At 38.6% G+C, this 18326-nt stretch overlaps 1 protein-coding gene across 3 annotated transcripts in view; it reads left to right on the plus strand.

Annotated features, from left to right (window-relative positions):
* Positions 1-1301: 1301 nt before the first annotated feature.
* nherf1b (NHERF family PDZ scaffold protein 1b) overlaps positions 1302-18326 on the plus strand; it is a 55294-nt gene continuing 38269 nt past the window's right edge. The window contains exons 1-2 of one of the 3 annotated variants that reach the window (XM_039665608.2): positions 1304-1987; positions 16967-17083. In XM_039665608.2, coding sequence (XP_039521542.2) covers positions 1502-1987; positions 16967-17083 — 603 coding nt within the window. In that variant the 5' untranslated portion in view covers positions 1304-1501. Of the gene's footprint in view, positions 1988-16966; positions 17084-18326 lie in introns of all 3 variants that reach the window. The other 2 variants (XM_039665607.2, XM_039665610.2) reach the window with 2 other exon arrangements.

Here is an 18326-nt window from a genome sequence, read left to right on the forward strand (position 1 = left end):
GATTTTTTTTATTGTTCTTTAGCAGATGGTGATTTTTATTTTTACAGACAATTCAAATGATTGTTTTTTATTCATATTTTAGGATAGATAGGAGACTGTTTGTCACACTTTTCACTCCAGTGAATATTTCTCACAGTAAATGTAATTTTGAAAGTTAGTTTCTGTGGACTACTTCTGTGGGCTTTTTTTTTTTTTACAATTATTTTGTTTTTTTCATCGAAATGGTAAAACTTGTTAAAGTTTTGCCACTTGACTTGCTATGTAAATAATAATAATAATAATTGATGGACATGATTTGAACAGGATAAATGGTCATACCATCCAATCGTCATCAAATAATCACACTTGGCTCTGTCAAAAATCACGCATTAGAAATAAAGTGCACGTTCTCATGGCGTCATATACTGACGCTTTTGCCAATACGTCAACATCCAACGCACACGGCACCCTTTAGCGTCAATATGAGAGGCATATGGGCCAGAAGGCGCCTCCTAGTGGTCTAACCCTAACCCTACCCCAGACCTATACCTACCCATAACCAAAGCGTGTTATATTGACGCTAAAGGGTGCCATGTGCGTTGGAGACTTCATCTAGTGGAGACGTGTGGTACTGCGGCCAAACTAAATATTACTGAAATCTCATTTATTGAAATATCAACCTCAAATGTTCAACAAGTTGTTTAGATTTATGGCTTTGGTTTTCTCACAGTTTTAGAGTAAAACATGTTTTTGAAAATGTATATTTCATATTTGTCATAACAATTAACGTAAAAAACTTTAAGTTGACTTTTTAAATCATTTTTCACTTCAGCAATAAATCTGCCAAGTGTCGTCTTTGAAAAGAGATAAAACCCAAGTCTGTGTTTTAAAGCATTCAATATTTACGACAGTTTACTTTTGAAATATAACTTTGATATGCTCAAAAAGTGAATGGATCACAAATACAGCGTAAATATAATTTAGTATCCCCTAAAATACAAAATATTAAATAAAAACATTATCAAACTAAAATATAGTAGGCTACACTAATTTAATAAATCAATCAATAAAAAAACAAAATTTTTGACCGACACGCAGTGAGGTTTTTAAAATAGCCCATCTGATTTCATGCCAGATGTGTTTAATTTCTGTAAAAAATAAATAAATAAATAAATAAAAAACTTGAGTGTGCGCATGACATCCCAGTAAACAACAGAACGTGGAAAGTGCGAAAAAAAAGTCCCAGAGAATGAGATGACCCCAGTTCAGTTCACCCGGCTGTCCTGGGTAGAAGAGGAGGAGAGAGAGAGAGTCACTCCTCCATGGGCTGGGTTTGTATGTGTGCTGCATCCTGCATGCATATCAAACTCTCGAACTTTCTCGTCACACTTTATCAACAACAAATCCCTTCAAACTGGTTAACATGCTTCACCCGTGAGCACCTGAGCGCAGGACACCAGTTATTCTTCATTTCTTATTTATTCCGGCTGTCAGATTTGAAATCCACAGGTGAACTCGCGTGATGCCCAGCCAAACTCAGCGCCCGCGACTGTGCGTCCTGGACAAGGGCGAGAACGGATACGGCTTCCATCTGCACGGAGAGAAGGGCAAAAGCGGGCAGTTCATCCGCCTGGTGGAGCCCGACTCCCCCGCCGAGCTGGCCGGTCTGCGCGCGGGCGACCGGCTGGTGTTCGTCAACGGAGAGCGCGTGGAGAGCGAAAGCCATCAGCAGGTCGTGGCGAGGATACGCGCGAGCACCGGGAACCTGGAGCTCATAGTGGTGGACGTGGACACCGACCTGCTGCTGAAGAAACACGAGCTGAAGTGCGTGAGGGAGTTCGTCACGGAGGGGATTCCGGTGCCCGAGTGTGACGATGAGCCCGAGATCAGCGACGAGATGATGCGGGACGACACGCCGCCGCCCCCGGTGCCCGAGAGGAACGGAGAGATCATCCCCGTGTACATTCCCGCGGTGGAGAAACTCAGAACATCCGTGAGCTCGGATACGGTGAGAGACCCCGCGCTGACATGATTAAAAAGTACCTTGGATTATAAATATAGTAATCATTCTTGCAATATTAGCATATTTGCCATAATAACACTTGTTGCGAGGATAAAGTGCACTCTCTGTTTATTGTAGGCTAAAGTTTTCATGAAATGACCACTAACTAACAGAAATGCACCAGACAGTGTAGTGTGTTTTTCTGTAGTTACATGATATTCTTCTATGTGCTTCACTTCAAAGTAGTTCACTTAAAAAAAAAAAATAAAAAAAACCTTTTGCTGATAATTTACTCACCCCCATGTCATCCAAGATGTCCATGTCATTCTTTCTTCAGTCGAAAAGAAATTAAGGTTTTTGATGAAAACATTCTGGGATTTTTCTCCATATAATGGACTTCAATGGGGTCCAAACGGTTCAAGGTCCAAAAGACAGTTTCAGTGCAAACTGTTCAAAGGGCTTTAAACGATTTCAGACTTTTATAAGCTCAAATGCTCGCCTTGCTCTGTTCTGTGACGCGCGTTCGTGACTCTCCTGTTCGAACTCGTTCATCAAAATGAACGAATCTTTTTCCGAATCAATTCTTTCATTTCGTTCATTGAATGAACCAAATGACACGAAAAAAGATTCGTTCATTTTGATAAACAAGTTTGAACAGGAGAGTCACGAACGCGCATCACAGAACAGAGCAAGGCGAGCATTTGAGCTTATAAAACTTAAACTTTGTTATTTATTTATTAAATGAACGATCGTTTCGCTTGATAAGACCCTTATTCATCGTCTGGAATCGTTTAAAGCCCTTTGAACAGTTTGCGCTGAAACTGTCTTTTGGACCTTGAACCGTTTGGTTCCCATTGAAGTCCATTATATGGAGAAAAATCCTGGAATGTTTTCATCAAAAACCTTAATTTCTTTTCGACTGAAGAAAGAAAGACATGGACATCTTGGATGACATGGGGGTGAGTAAATTATCAGCAAAATGTGTATGATTATGGTAGTCATTTACCATGGTAAATAAAGGATGTTTGTAGTTTGGGCTTAATTGTATAATTTGAAGATTTGAAGTTCACTTGTTGCAGTGTAGCCTACTTAAAATCATAAAAGTATATTAAAAAAACTCTAAATAATATGTTAAAGCAGATAATATTACTGAAATTAAAGTCCACTTAAAGAGAGACACTTTCATGACTATTTTACGTAGACTTTTATAAAGTGTAATAATGCCCAATGAAAAGATTTAAATAATTATGTTACAATAATCTTATAAAGTGCACTTATTTGGGTGTGTTCACTAAAGCGCTTGACTATAATGTGAACTCGTGTGTTATTCAATGTTACATTTAAAGTGAATACATTTTACTTCATTGTTACAAATGTGTAATTACAATTATATTTAATGGAAATGATTTTCATTATATACGTTTAAACGAATACATTTTCATTTGCACTTAACATGCATTTAAGTGTCTGAAAACATGACACTCAGTTCAGTTGTTCTTGCTCTTTTTAAAAGTATGCTACTTCGTTTTCCACAAGGGAAGTTATGTAATAATTAGAATCAACCATTGAAAAAAGTATCGGTCGAACACTAATCTGAACATCTGATCACATCTGTGCCATTTAATATAATAAACTACAATGATTTAATGACATTACCACAGTACTTTGTAAGTGTACTAGTACATTCAATAATAATGTAATGACTTTACCAAGGTACTGCCACTGTTGAACCCTAAAACTAACGCTTGAATCTAAATTCGTCATACTTTATTCTTGGAGAAGTCTAATTACATCCACGATACAAGTCAGTTTCATTGCTGTGATGTCTTTTTTCGTCCATATGTGCAGTTGAAAAATGGCTTTGTATTCCTCAAGCAGTGCTATGACAACTGTAAAACACACACCTACACTCTGTAGTGCACTTGGCAGGGCGCACACCTATAGTGCTTCTTCACTCATTGACTGTGGGTGGTTGAGGACGACCTCCGCCGCAGGAAGAGTTAGTTCTCACAGAAGACAAACAACTCCATTCAGCCTCCGTCCTTGAGTAAACACTTTTAATGCACAGTTTCACACACCACAACCAATTACACAGGAACATTATTAAAGCTGATCATATGATGAACAGATCATCTGTGTGTTCGCTTGCTTGGAGGATTATTTTGTCCAGCTGTTTGAGAAAGATATTGTTGTGGTTTTCTCACGCGTCGCTCTATTTTCTGTTCAGACGGTTGTAACCGCGGTGTCTCTGCTGTGGTAATGATTTGCACATTGCTCAAGGAGGAAAAAGGCCAGACTCCAGAACAGCTGGGCTCCCCATGGTGACAGTCCTGTTTACCACTTACTATTCATTCTCACGTCGTCTGCATAACCAAATTACCCACAATGCCATTTTGGCATGATGGTCTGAGTGTGCGAATCTGCTCTGTAAGCCAACTGCCCTCGGTGAAATGTTAAAGGGATAGTTCACTTTGAAATTGATTACCTTAAGGTCATCCAAGATGTAGGTGTCTTTGTTTCCGCAGTAGTTTCAATTTTGATATTTTTAGGTCAAACCGTTCTTGTCTGTAATATAATGGAGGTCTATGGTCACCACCTCAAAGAGCATGCACAGAGCAGTCCAAATTAAACATGATTTAATGACTCGTAAATGTAAGTACACATTGATGGCCTAAGACACGAAACGAGCGGTTTGTGTGAGAAAACGAACAGTATTTATATCGTTTTTACCTCTTAGAAACACAGCCACGTCCAAGTGTTCGCTTTGTGGCTGTGGTTACTAAAGGGTAAAAACGATATAAATACTGTTCGTTTTCTCACACAAACCGCTCGTTTCGTGTCTTAGGCCATCAATGTGTACTTACATTTACGAGTCATTAGATCATGTTTAATTTGGACTTCTCTGTGCATGCTCTTTGAGGTGGTGACCATAGACCTCCATTATATGACTGACAGACACGAACGGATTGACCTAAAAATATCAAAATTGAAAATACTGCGGAAACAAAGACACCTACATCTTGGATGACCTTGAGGTAAGATAAAGCACACCAAAAATTAACTTCACAGTGAACTATCCCTTTAATTGCTGTAGTCTATTTAATGTAATTAATTTGAATGAATAAAAATAGGGTTGAATGAATGATTCAACGACTCACTCATAAAGAATGCACTTGTTTCATCACTGGATGAATCAGCGTTTCTGAACGAATCACTTGAACGAATGATTCAATGACAAATACATATTTTAACAGTCACTGGCTTTACAGTTTAATTGATACAATCTTTATTGGAAGCACAAAGTCACTTTCAAAAGGCGTTTTGCACTATTTTGATCGCTATCATAGACATCAGTGTTTATATCCGAACTATAAACACTATTTGTAACACTAGGTTGAAAATCAACACAGATCTAAATGATTCAGTGTGATTTTGCCAAAGTTTTAACAGACACAGGCGAATCATTGTCATTTAGGAATGAGATAGCGTTGATGTTTGAATCGGATCTTTTAATGATTAATCGTGTATTACAGAGAATATAAAGCTGAGAGTGATCAGTAGACAATCGGCTCGCATCAAACTTCTTCGTAGCTGATAATATAAATATCCCAGAGATTTCCATTGAAATCTGCCGACTGTTACTCAAATCCAGTCTGTCTTATCCTCAACCTTTCAGAAGACTATTTGCTATCACTTATCAAAGCGCACTTCTTTTTCTCAAGGGTGTGTGACCTTCAAACTTCCCATTTCAAAGCTAAACCAGTTTGAGGGGAAGTTTGAAGGTCACACACCCTTGAGAAAAAGAAGTGCACTTGATTGTATATGATACGCGATAGCAAATGTCTTCTTTTAAAACGATGCAGGCGTGTTATCCTACGACACATTGAGTCCAAATACTGTCATCATCATATCACTAAATCATATTTCTCAAGACGGCCAGAAATACACCATATGGCGTGTATCCTCCGTTAAAGAACAATCCTTTAAAACTTGCTGATGTTGCAAGTTGCATCTTTTGGCCTCTGATATTATTAATATACAAGAGCTGTGATTCTCTATGCAGGAGTGATTGAATGAAAAGAATGACTCTTACCGTGGTTTTCCTTTCAAAAGCCTGTTGCTTTCCTGGACTGCCCCGAGGGGAAGTCCGAATGAAATCTGTGAAGATAGCAGGGCTGTTTTTCAAGCGTGCACAGATGACTGGTCTTACATAAGCCGTTTCTCTGAGGCAATTACTTGCGTGGAAGTGCTTTTGTGTCGGGTGAAATCGACTGTGACTCCCCGGGTCAACTGCTGTTGCGTAACTCTGTCAGGAAGAAGCACGGGTACGTCGTCAACCCCATGGCATATTTACTCGGGATCGGGAATCTCAGAGAAGCTCCCTGATGTACTTTAACATACTGTAAGAGCAGGTTGAGTCTTTGAGCTTTAACGATCTCGGACATTTCCTGTCAAAACCATGCTGGAGGCTGGGATGAACTAGTATCTAGTAACTAGCTATAGCCTATGTTGATTTTGTTCAGAGGAAACACCAACAGACATCGGTTCAAACGTAATCAGAACTAGAACTAAGGTTACGAAACTGGAAATATAGTTTTCCACTAGTTTTTTATTGTTTACAAAATTAAAATTTAGCCTAATAATGTTTATTTACCAAAACAGGACATGGTGATAAACTACAAAACAAAACAGTAAAAAATGCAATACAGAAACTCCGAACACTTTTGTGATGATGATTGAATCAGAGTTTTGAAGCAATTCAATTATGGACAGTTTGAACTGATTCACAGAAATAAATCTAACTTTTCTAACTCTAATGCCATTTTGTAACAATTTTAAATTGTGAGCACTATTTATTGAAAACTGGTGCAATGATGCTCGCTTTAAGAATGAATCATTAAATAAAATGGTCATGGTCTTTCTCAATATTATATATAGCTACAGTAGCCTGCAAAATCTCTACTATGTTGTGTACATTCAAAATTAAAGGAGTAGTTCACTTTTAAAATGAACGAATCTTTTCCGGAGTCAATTCGTTCATTTCGTTCGTTGTGAACTACTCCTTAATATAGATTTTTTTCTAGTTATGCTAGGCAAAAGCAGTGTTATTGAGATTCTATTATAGTTTTATTACTATTTCGATTTGAGTGTAGTTAAAGTTTTTATTTATTCTAATTTTGTCGTTTTAATTTGATTTGATTTAAAAATATAGCTAAATAGTTTATATATTAAAATAGTATATATATTTTAATTCAGTTTATTTTAGCACATCAAGTTTTAAACTAATTAAAAATGAGAATGACAATGTCTTGAAATAAAATACTTTTATTTTATTTCACTTAATGTTTCTTTTATTTCAATTTACTATAATACGGTCAAAAGGTGTCGGAACCCTGTGGGATTTATAGGCTTCATTCAGTTTAAAATGAACTTCAATAAATTTAGATTTCTTTTAAATATAATCACAGGAGAGACAAGACCATGTGACCGGGGTGTTTTCTTCAAAGAGGCTGTAGTCATTCTGTGGGAATCTGTTCTTGGAGCCGCTGGAAGAACAGGCCCTCCAGAAAGCTGAGAGTGGTTTCCTCTGATTGTTTTTCATGGATGTGCAGATATCACACACTTCCCCTGTCTGTAAGCACTGATCTAGGAGCAGTGCTCCCACCCTCTCACCATCAACAATGACAAGAACATCTGACCCTGAAGCTGTCCTTCTTAATTACAAACAAGCTCAGGATCCAGACAAAGGAAATACTTTTGGTCTTGTTGCTGCATCCGTTTCACTCGCATTCTTTATTCTGTGTCAGTATTTATCCAGACGGATTTGTTAGTTGTGGTGTGCTCAGCAAAGCTTTTCTTTTCATGTAAATAAGTATTATTTGAGAACTTCATGCAACAAAGGTTGCTTTAGTTGGTCTAGTGCTTAGTTTGACAAAGTTCACTTTTTAAAAATGCACTTAAAAGACATAATTGGTCTGTATATAAAGAACAGGAGGGGGCCACGTATCGAACCCTGGGGTACTGAACTCTAAATGGTTTCCTTCTTCTGATGGTTGGTTTAGTTGGGCACTTTCACAATAGAGCTGATTAGACATAATAGATTGCTTTGTTTGGTTGGTATGAAACCATTTTCCGAACTCTGTTGTGCACCACAACGCTCATGCTGGTACTCGCATTGATTGATGCTGTTCAGACATAAAGTACAATGTGAAACAACATCAAACTCTGACTCATTTATTTGTGTGCACACCGAATGTTCGACCTCGGCGGTACATCTCGGTTTCAATTAGCCCAGAACATCTAGTAATATTCTGCCCTAGATTTGTAGCTTTATTTACGACTGGCTTCAATGTTGTCATTGTGAAAGCAAATGATTCATGTTACACTGTACCTTTAATAAACAAACACCAGTTTCTGTGTGGTATGGCCTGAAACGGATGATTGTTAGCATGTAAACACAGACTGTATAGACAGAGGTAGGTGGATGCAGGTTCCTCTGAAGGTAGTCAGGATTACTTGTGTGTGTGTGTGTGTGTGTATTCTCTGTCTATTGCCAGGGGTGGAGCTCGGGCCTTTCTATTGTCCCACTGGGCCAAACCCACCTCACATTCACGGGCAGGTCAGTGGTTTTGGCTGACTGGTCAGAGGAAGGGTAGATGAATGGGGATTTTGCCTCTTGGGGTTTGTGGATGGCAGCTACATCACTTTTACACACCATTTCCTTCTTAGGGTTCACAAACTTCTTCTGATAATAGCCGTTTCCTTTAGAAAAGCCCGACTGGAAAGTGGAAGTCTATCAACCTAAAATAAATCAGCACTGCTACAAGCACAGCAACATGACAAGAACTTGTGTAGACCAGCTTAGGATTATGAACACGTTTATGTAAATGCAGATTACCACATCCTGCAACACCTAGTGAAATGACTGATTAACCTGAGCAATTCACATTTGGCAAAACTGACTTCGTATGGCTATCACCCCTTGTTATCATTGCAATTAGTTGAATTTAAGAGCGCTTTTTGACCCACTGAAGTAGGGCTTAAAGGGTTAATTCACCCAAAAATGAAAATTCTGTCAGCATTTACTCACCTTCATGTTGTTCCAAACCTCTATGTGTTTATTTGTTCTGCTGAACACAAAGGAAGATATTTGGAAGAATGTTTTAATCAAACAGATCTCATTCCCCATTGACTACCATAGTATGTATTTTTTCCCTACTATGGTCAATGGGGATTGAGATCTGTTTGATTAAAACATTCTTCCAATTATCTTCCTTTGAGTTCAGCAGAACAAATAAACACATAGAGGTTTGGAACAACAAGAGGGTGAGTAAATACTGACAGAATTTTCATTTTTGGGTGAACTAACCCTTTAAGTACATCTTTATAAGTAATTTCATAACAAGGTGCACTTTTAAAAATTGTACTTAAGTAACAGTCATGATGTGTACTCTCTAAGTACACTTAAGAGGCATTTTATTTCATGAATAGTACTGTATATTATCGGCAAATACTGACATTCAATACAATACAGAGAAGTACAAAAAACATACTATTTGTATAATGTTTTCTGGTACCTTTGTTTTATTAAGTTAGTAAGAAGTAAACTACAAGTGCACATTCACTACAGTTACTATGAGCAAACTTCTTTTTCACAAGAGAAGACAGCAACATAAGAAGCACTACAATGCAAAGTGTTATGATGTAAGAGATAATTAAGTGAATAACTGGTCCCAGAGAGTGCATAAAAAGAAGATGAGGGGGCCATATAGCGAACCCTGTGGTACCCCGAGTAGGTCTCTGGTTAAATTTAGGCTGCATTTGAGTCAGAACCATGGTATGCTTGCTTTGTCAACTTGAATAATGCCATGAGGTGGACTTAGGAAGAGATAATGCTAGTTTCCCTGTAAAGTGACTCAAAAACGCTAGTGGGAATGTGCCCTTAGACACTCCTCCCTTCCAGGATACCATGAAAGATCTACCCATGAAGTCGGACTCAAACGAGCCGAGTGGAAGGAGAGTGATAGATTTGCCCCAGATAAGAGGAATAGACTCTGGGCTGTCTGGATTCAGTTAAAGACACAATAGGGCTCAGTTGTGGGACATGTTTGTCTGTTCAATAGCTCTGATATCATTCCTGGGAAATAAACCACCTGCTACCAGAACAATAATACAAGAACATTATTGACTTAAGAACACATGCTGTTTGTTTTTGATTTACGTCATCTGTAGTCACGTGGTCTAGAGGTGGGCATCCTTGACAGTGAGGTTGATAATTTGCAGGCCATTTAGTCCAATATGGGTGAACTTTGGACCCCGACAGGGTGTATTGAAGCTGTGAATGGAAATGTGTTTCACCTTGTTGTGAAGAAAGCTGTAATTTGACTTATCAAGTCTTGATATCTCTGAACAGATGTGACTTGAGTCATAGAGTCATGAGAGGACTATGTGGAAATAGTTTTTGTCAGCAGGTTTACTTGCGAGTGCATTCTAGTAAACTATTGGTCAAGATTGTACAGTCATCACAACCCCGTACGTGTCTAGATTATACACAATGGGGTGTTTCCTGGGGCACATCAACATTACACATTATGTCTCCCTTATCTTACCCATCATTCAGGTTTTAAAAGCAGCTGATGAGTTGAATCAGCTGTTTGTTTAGGAGGAGTTTGAAAAGAGTTTGGTGTGCCTGTTGGCGTACCTCCAGGAACAGGGTTGGGAAACACTGGTGAACCACCACACATTTTCCCTTTTACTGCTTTTAGGGTTGCAGTAATCAGAGTCACATATCTTAGACAGGGAAACACCAGTGTTGTAGTCTAGACAAGACCGAACTTGGACTCAAGTCCATCTCAAGTCTGAGTCCAAGACCATATTTTCAGGAACGTTCACTCGGCAGTCTGGACTCGGACTTGAATAAACTGGTCTCAACTCTTCATAGAAAGTATGGTCATGGACTTGAGCCTCAGTCTGGCGTTGTCCAAACTCGAGTACTACAACACTGGAGGGAGTACTGCTTAGTTTAGCTTGGATCTAACTAAAATATACAGAAATCAGCTAATCAAGGTCTTCAGGATTAGTAGAAAATTTCTGGCAGGTTTAGTCCTTCAACGAGTAGAGTATTGCTGTAATACTGGAGGTTGCAGCTTCAGGACCCTCTCTTTATGTACTAGCAGATTATACCATTTTAGAGCACTTACTGTTCTATTTTGTGTATTTATTATTTACAGTAATGATTTAGTTGTTTAATTATTTAAATGTATTTTATATATTGTCCTAACCAACCCTGAACCTAAAGACAACCTTTGGTAAACCTTTGGAAATACACTCTAATGCTGTGTTTGACCCTCTTTCACCTTCAGAGCTGCCTTAATTCTACGTGGCATTGATTCAACAAGGTGCTGAAAGCATTCTTTAGAAATGTTGGCTCATAGTGATAGGATAGCATCTTGTAGTTGATGGAGATTTGTGGGATGCACATCCAGGGCACGAAGCTCCCGTTCCACCACATCGCAAAGATGCTCTATTGGGTTGAGATCTGGTGACTGTGGGGGCCATTTTAGTACAGTCAACTCATTGTCATGTTCAAGAAACCAATTTGAAATGATTCGAGCTTTGTGACATGGTGCATTATCCTGCTGGAAGTAGCCATCAGAGGATGGGGACATGGTGGCCATAAAGGGATGGACATGGTCAGAAACAATGCTCAGGTAGGAAACGATGCCCAATTGGCAATAAGGGGCCTAAAGTGTGCCAAGAAAACATCCCCCACACCATTACACCACCACCACCAGCCTGCACAGTGGTAACAAGGCATGATGGATCCATGTTCTCATTCTGTTTACACCAAATTCTGACTCTACCATCTGAACGTCTCAACAGAAATCGAGACTCATCAGACCAGGCAACATTTTCCCAGTCTTCAACTGTCCAATTTTGGTCACTCTTGCAAATTGTAGCCTCTACAAATTGTAGTGGAGATGAGTGGTACCCGGTGGGGTCTTCTGCTGTAGCCCATCCGCCTCAAATGCTTTGCTGCATACCTCGGTTGTAACGAGTGGTTATTTCAGTCAAAGTTGCTCTTCCATCAGCTTGAATCAGTCGGCCCATTCTCCTCTGACCTCTAGCATCAACAAGGCATTTCCGCCCACAGGACTGCCGCATACTGGATATTTTTCCCTTTCCATTCTTTGTAAACCCTAGAAATGGTTGTAACTGAGCAGATTGTGAAATACCAGCCCATCTGGCACCAACAACCATGCCACGCTCAAAGCTTTTTTTTTTTTTTTTCCAACACGTAATCAAGATATTTTCTGTGCCATGGCACTTCTCATCTAATGTGAGGTTTGAAAATGCGAACTTTTGAAAACGGGTTTCAAAATGCACGTTTTTGAAAACGACAGCGTTATTACAGCGTGAATTTGTACAAAAACGTGACGTCATGCGCATGCGTAGTGTTTCTTTACAGTTAAACTTTTTAGTGACATCACCATCTATAGGCCACAGATTTGTGAGATCGGGGAACAGGGGCAACCTTGTAATCTGTACGTGAAAACTGCACAGGATAAACTTTTTTTTTTATTGCAGGAACAAAATATGCAAACTCCACAGAGAATAGAGACCTTTTTTTAAAGTATGTAAGCAATGTAGGGGGTTTCACATTCATTGATGACATGACAGTAGAATTAGATGATGGATAAACATATCAGAGTAAACAGCCAGCTAAACACTAGCACTCCTTTGCTAAACGTTTGCCTAGTCAAAGCTGCATAGTATCGGGTTACAGTCATTTGAATATGTAAAGCTATAATTAAGGCTGGTTTCAAGCATTATGATTCACTGTGTCTACTAGTTGTGTAATGTTCTGAGCCAACTTTAATCGGGGAATCACCAGCCATCAAAAAATCCAGTTCAGCTGTTTATTTTATTTGCAACACATACTACAAATAGCCGAGCAAGAGCTCTAAGCCAACATTTATTGTTTTTTTCCACTCATATGCATTTTTGCTAGTGCTGTTACATAACTGCACACTGTATATAATTATTTTTGAAGGTTTAAATGACTGTAAGGGTCCCACTTTATATTAAGTGGCCCTAATACCTAGTTCCTAATACATAGTGAGTGACATGTGGTATAGTTATTGACATCTACAGCTCTAATATTTGTGTGACTACACATATCTAACAACCCATGGAATGGTATGTGTAAGTACAAATGTGTAACAGGACATTGGCGACAACACTTTTTGTTTTACTTCAGTAAGTACACGTGATTAACAGGAATTATGTAACAAGTTGTTCCACTTCCACAAGTTCAAAATGTCAAATGTCAGTGTCAAAATTTCACATTTAATATAGTGTTAGTTCATTGTAATTTTTGAAATTTACTGAAAACTGATTATTGTTTCTACTTTTTTCACTCAGTGTAGCAGGAAATCCCCATACTTAAGCTTTCCTTTAACATCAAATCAGCTGACTCAGGTTACAAAATATGATCTTGCTGTGTCATGAAATTGAAGCCATGAGAACACATTCTAGAATCTGCAGAAATGGCTTGTTTGGCTGCACAAAATCACTGTATAGGTACAAATGTTAAGAGTTAACTTGGCGGTCAGAATGTCAACGCCTTAACAAAAAGGTAAATATGTTCAGTTTCATGATCATTTCCCCTTGTATATTTGTGTGATTCTGCTGGTTTCAGATCACAGCACAGCATGGAATTGAGGTCAGGACGCTGTGATATAGGGATATGTAATTTTCTCTGTTTGTCACGAACAGAGATTTACTACCATGTTTTGGATCTTTTCTTGGATTTTGATTGGCCCAAACTCAGCTGTGTTTTCAAATAGTTTGGCTTCTGACACAATGCATTGGTCCCAAATCTCTGTTTATGCACAAACACAGATTTACTACCATATTTTTGGATCTTTTCTTGGATTTTGACTGGCCCAAACTCAGCTGTGTTTTCAAATATCAAATATTTCACAATGCATTGGTCCCCAAACATCCCAAATGACTGTAAGTACGTACTCCCTCCATGTTTCAGAGTTTGTAAGATCTTCGGGTGTTGGCAACTGCAGTGGTTGTGTCGGGTTGGCAGGGCTGGTCTCAGGTCAAGGCTGAGGTTGTGTACACAGGATGTTCTGTTGGAGCCAAACCTTAGTGCCTCCCATTTTCTTTTCAATGGTTCCTCCTCACGAGACGGACAGGCTTTTGTGATTGCAGCAGATTCCTGAGATTCCCTGCCCTCTCTGAGATTCCTCCACACGACGAGACGCACAACACTTCCTCTGTTACGCTGTAATCGGGGATAGATGTACAGTTGAAGCTGAGGAGTGGGATCAGTCAATTCATTTTGATTAGGGACCTGAACAATCAAAAGATGCGATTTAATTCAATAAATATGCGCAACACTGAATTAATTTGCACTCAAGCAGCTCATGACCTGGTGTTTCGGCATCTCAGAGCGGCTCATTCTCAGTGAATGCTCCAAACTGTGAGTTTGGGTCTCTTATAAAGTGCATTTGGGAACGCAACATGCACCCATTTCACCAGATTTGTATTGAGAGGCGTTTATATGTTGCCAACTAAGAAGAGGCTTGACCCCCTGTGGTTTTCTGCCAAAATAAAAGCTTGATGGATTAGTGTTTGAAAATGAAGAAATTAATTAAGTATTGGTTACTGTGATTTTATTGTTATTATTAAATAAATGATTTTGTTATTTAACAAGATAATAGTATTAGTGCAATAGTTTTTGATAATAATAATAATAATAATAATAATAATATGATGTGGCCACATTTATATTTAATGTAACCTATGATAACTAAGCTAACTAACCATAACTGTTCACTTTATATGGTCGCTGAATATATAAATATAGAATATAGGATGCTCAATATAATATGTGATGTTACATAATTTAATTTAATGTTAGTTATTATATGGTTATAATATTTACTGAATTAGAAATAATTAAAGTAAAATGGTAATATTAAAAAAAATCATTTGAAACGTATTTATTATTTAATCCTATGATAAATAAACAGCTAAAAAAATAAAAAATAAAAAGTGAATCATATTTTCTAGCTAATTTACAATAAGTACACAGTGAATATATGACATATGGTCAACTGGATTTAGCACAGCATGGACGTCACGCAGAGAACATGTTTTTCTGCAAATACACACTTTAAACAGATTAAATTTGCCAATTTAAATGTTTATTAGATATTCAAAGACCTGTTTAAATGTAGATACATATTTGCTAAATGGCGACAGTATATGAAACTTTTATAGTATTTGCCTATTCCAATTACTAATCAGTTCACTTTCTTTGTTTATCGGTTCATGGCACTCTCAGGGCTGTCAAAATAAAAGTCTTGGCACTGTCAAAATAAAAGACCACTTCCGACACTTATCAAAAAACAGAAATACTTTTCAGCTGATGCTGATGATTATAAAATGCCAAATATTAGTCGATATATCAGCCTTGGATATTAAACAACCACTAGACTGAACCAAAGTGTGTACAAGGAAACCTGTTTTATTGGTAGTTTGGTCTTTTAGTAGCAATACGGCATGTTAAATATTTGATAATATCGCAGTTCGAAAGGCAATTTTTTTTACGTAGAGATGGTTCTCTAAGTTATTTTTCATGTTTTCTGTTTGTATAAGCCAGCAAGTGTTTAAATGCTTGAATTCGTTACTGCAGGATTGATTCTGATTGGCTGTCAATGTTTTTATTGCTCATCAGCTGGAATAAAATTGTTCTGAAAGTCATTCCAGCGATATAGTTATTGACATCACTTTTGGTGCGCTACTCAAGTCATGGGCCCCATCATACACCCGGTGCACTGCAGCGCCAAACGCAACACAAGTGTGTTTTGCTAGTTTCAGCCTGACGCAGTTATCATTTTCATGTCCTGCGCCACTGTTTAAATAGCAAATGTATCTGCACCCATCTGTGCGCCCATGGGGTGCTGGTCTGAAAACCAGGTGTGTTCAGGCGCATTTTTGGGGCGCTGCTATTTTGAAGCGAATTTTTTTGTTATATATATATATATAAAGAGCATGTTAGCTATATGCGTCTATAGGCGGGTGCACAACGTGTGTACACTTTGTCCCGTTGATGGTCTGTTTGAATTTTAACCTCGTCTCCTCGCTAGAGAAGCGTTCAGTTTTTCCGCTTGCAAATCCCGCCATGTAAATAGCGAGTCTGCCAATGTCGCGACCGTAACTGGCTTTTAAAGGGAATGGGTGATAAGACTCTGATTGGTTTATTGCACGTTACACCAAAAACCAGCCCGTTCTCATCCCAAGGCGTCATATACTGATGCTTTTGACATTTCGTCTACATCCAACGCACATGGCACCCTTTAGCGTCAATTTGAGACGCAGATATATGGGCCAGAAGGCGCCTCCTACTGGTCTAACCTTAACCCTACGCCAGACCTAAACCTACCATAACCGAACAAAGCTCTGTGCGTGTTATACTGACGCTAAAGGGCGCCATGTGCGATGGATTTAGACGAAATTTCAAAAGTGTCAATATATGACGCCCTAGGATGAGAATGCATTGCTAAAATCACACTAATTACTCATTAAGAGAATAGGGACAACACTTTTGGCGATGCGCCACACGCCGAACATTTGCTAGTCGTTAAACTAGCAAAAGTGCACTTCCGCCCTGAGGTGGGCTTAGATCCTTAAAATAGGGCCCTATATCTTTATCATTATCGTAATAGTTGTAGTGTGCTATTCTTTTACATTTAGAACCATTATTAAAACCTCAAAGTTATAGACATAGCCGTAAGAGCTACTCAAGTGGTTATGTGATTAAGCGATATACATTATGCAACCAAATTTAGCACTGGTGTTTCAGTGCGTTTGATCCATAATTATATAATCAACTGTGAAATGTCTGATTGGATTAATCAAGCAGGCAGAATAATCAGATCCTGTTGTGTTGTCATTTATTTATAGATTGCAGAATTGAGGCGAAATGAGGAAGAAGCAGAGCTGTTCACCAGGGCCGGCTACACCCCTCACAGGCTGATTCGTCTCCACGATGTCCAGGCTGACGGCGCTGTGACGGAGTGTGTGAGTTGTTCAGGGCGGGTGGTGTTTCCGCATTGTTTCTGACAGTGAAAAGCAGGTGTGGTCCTCAGGACGTCCAGCTCTTCCTGCGCTGAGAGGAAATGCCGCCGTAGGACTGTGTGTAAGAGTGACGATGCTGAGAGGATTGGAAATGCTAATCATGTTTTCACTGCTTATATTTGCGGTTAACCAGAACAATCCTCTGAAGGATTACACTTTTACATGAACAGTGGCTCTCCCAGCATCGTTTGCGCTACAAATATGAAGAATAATTTGTGTTAGCATCAAGCTAAATATGGCGCAGACTCTAAATAATGATAATTGTGCACATCAGTTGGTGGTGGAGTCCGACCGATAAAGGATTTTGAAGGCCGATACCGATACAAATATTTTTGGGTTTTAAAATCCGATATTCCGATATATCGGCCGATATTTTATTTATTTATTTATTTTTTTAAACTGGACATGATAGTCACAAATTTTGTCATGCTTATCTGGGTTAAGAGAACTGATGGGAATGTTCTTTTAATTGTTATTCAAGCAATGTATGTCTCGTGACCAACTCAACGATTGTTGCCAACAGGAACGGTGTAGAGCGCCTCCCTCCACCCTCTGGTGGACAAACTATACAACTCCAACACTCATGACATGGTTCAAGCGTGTTTCGTCCGTTTTTATTTTATTTTTGAAATATTCATTTATCGGCCATTATAACTGCCGATACCGATATTTCAGAAAATGCCTAATATCGGCCGATAATATCGGTCTGCCGATATATCGGTCTGGCTCTAATTGGTGGCAATGGTAAACAGTGTTGTGCAAGTTACTTCCAAACTGTAATACATTAGGTATTACTTGTTACTGTTATTTAAAAGTAATTCATTACCTTACAATATTACTGTCTCAGAATTGTAATGCGTTACATTACTCATGTATTACTTTTGAGTTACTTTCACCAAAATAACTAAGTAGAACTTAACTTTTGGGCTGTAACGATATGCAATATGAAACCGAAATCGCGATTCGCCACACAACTCAGATCCACGAACCTACAGAATTGCGACACACCTCTTCCAACTCCAGCGTTATTCTCCTTACTGTCCATATCCAATGCTGCCTTATCTTTAAATTAGGCTATTAGTATTATTTGAAGTTAACATTTGAAGTTAAGTCCAGCATAATGGACATGACATTTGCAGTCAAAACTTGAAATAAAAATTCTCAGAAAATACATGTATTGAAACGT

The sequence above is a fragment of the Pimephales promelas genome, chromosome 3, assembly GCF_988280905.1.
Source record: "Pimephales promelas chromosome 3, fPimPro1.hap1.1, whole genome shotgun sequence".
Taxonomy (NCBI): Eukaryota; Metazoa; Chordata; class Actinopteri; order Cypriniformes; family Leuciscidae; genus Pimephales; species Pimephales promelas.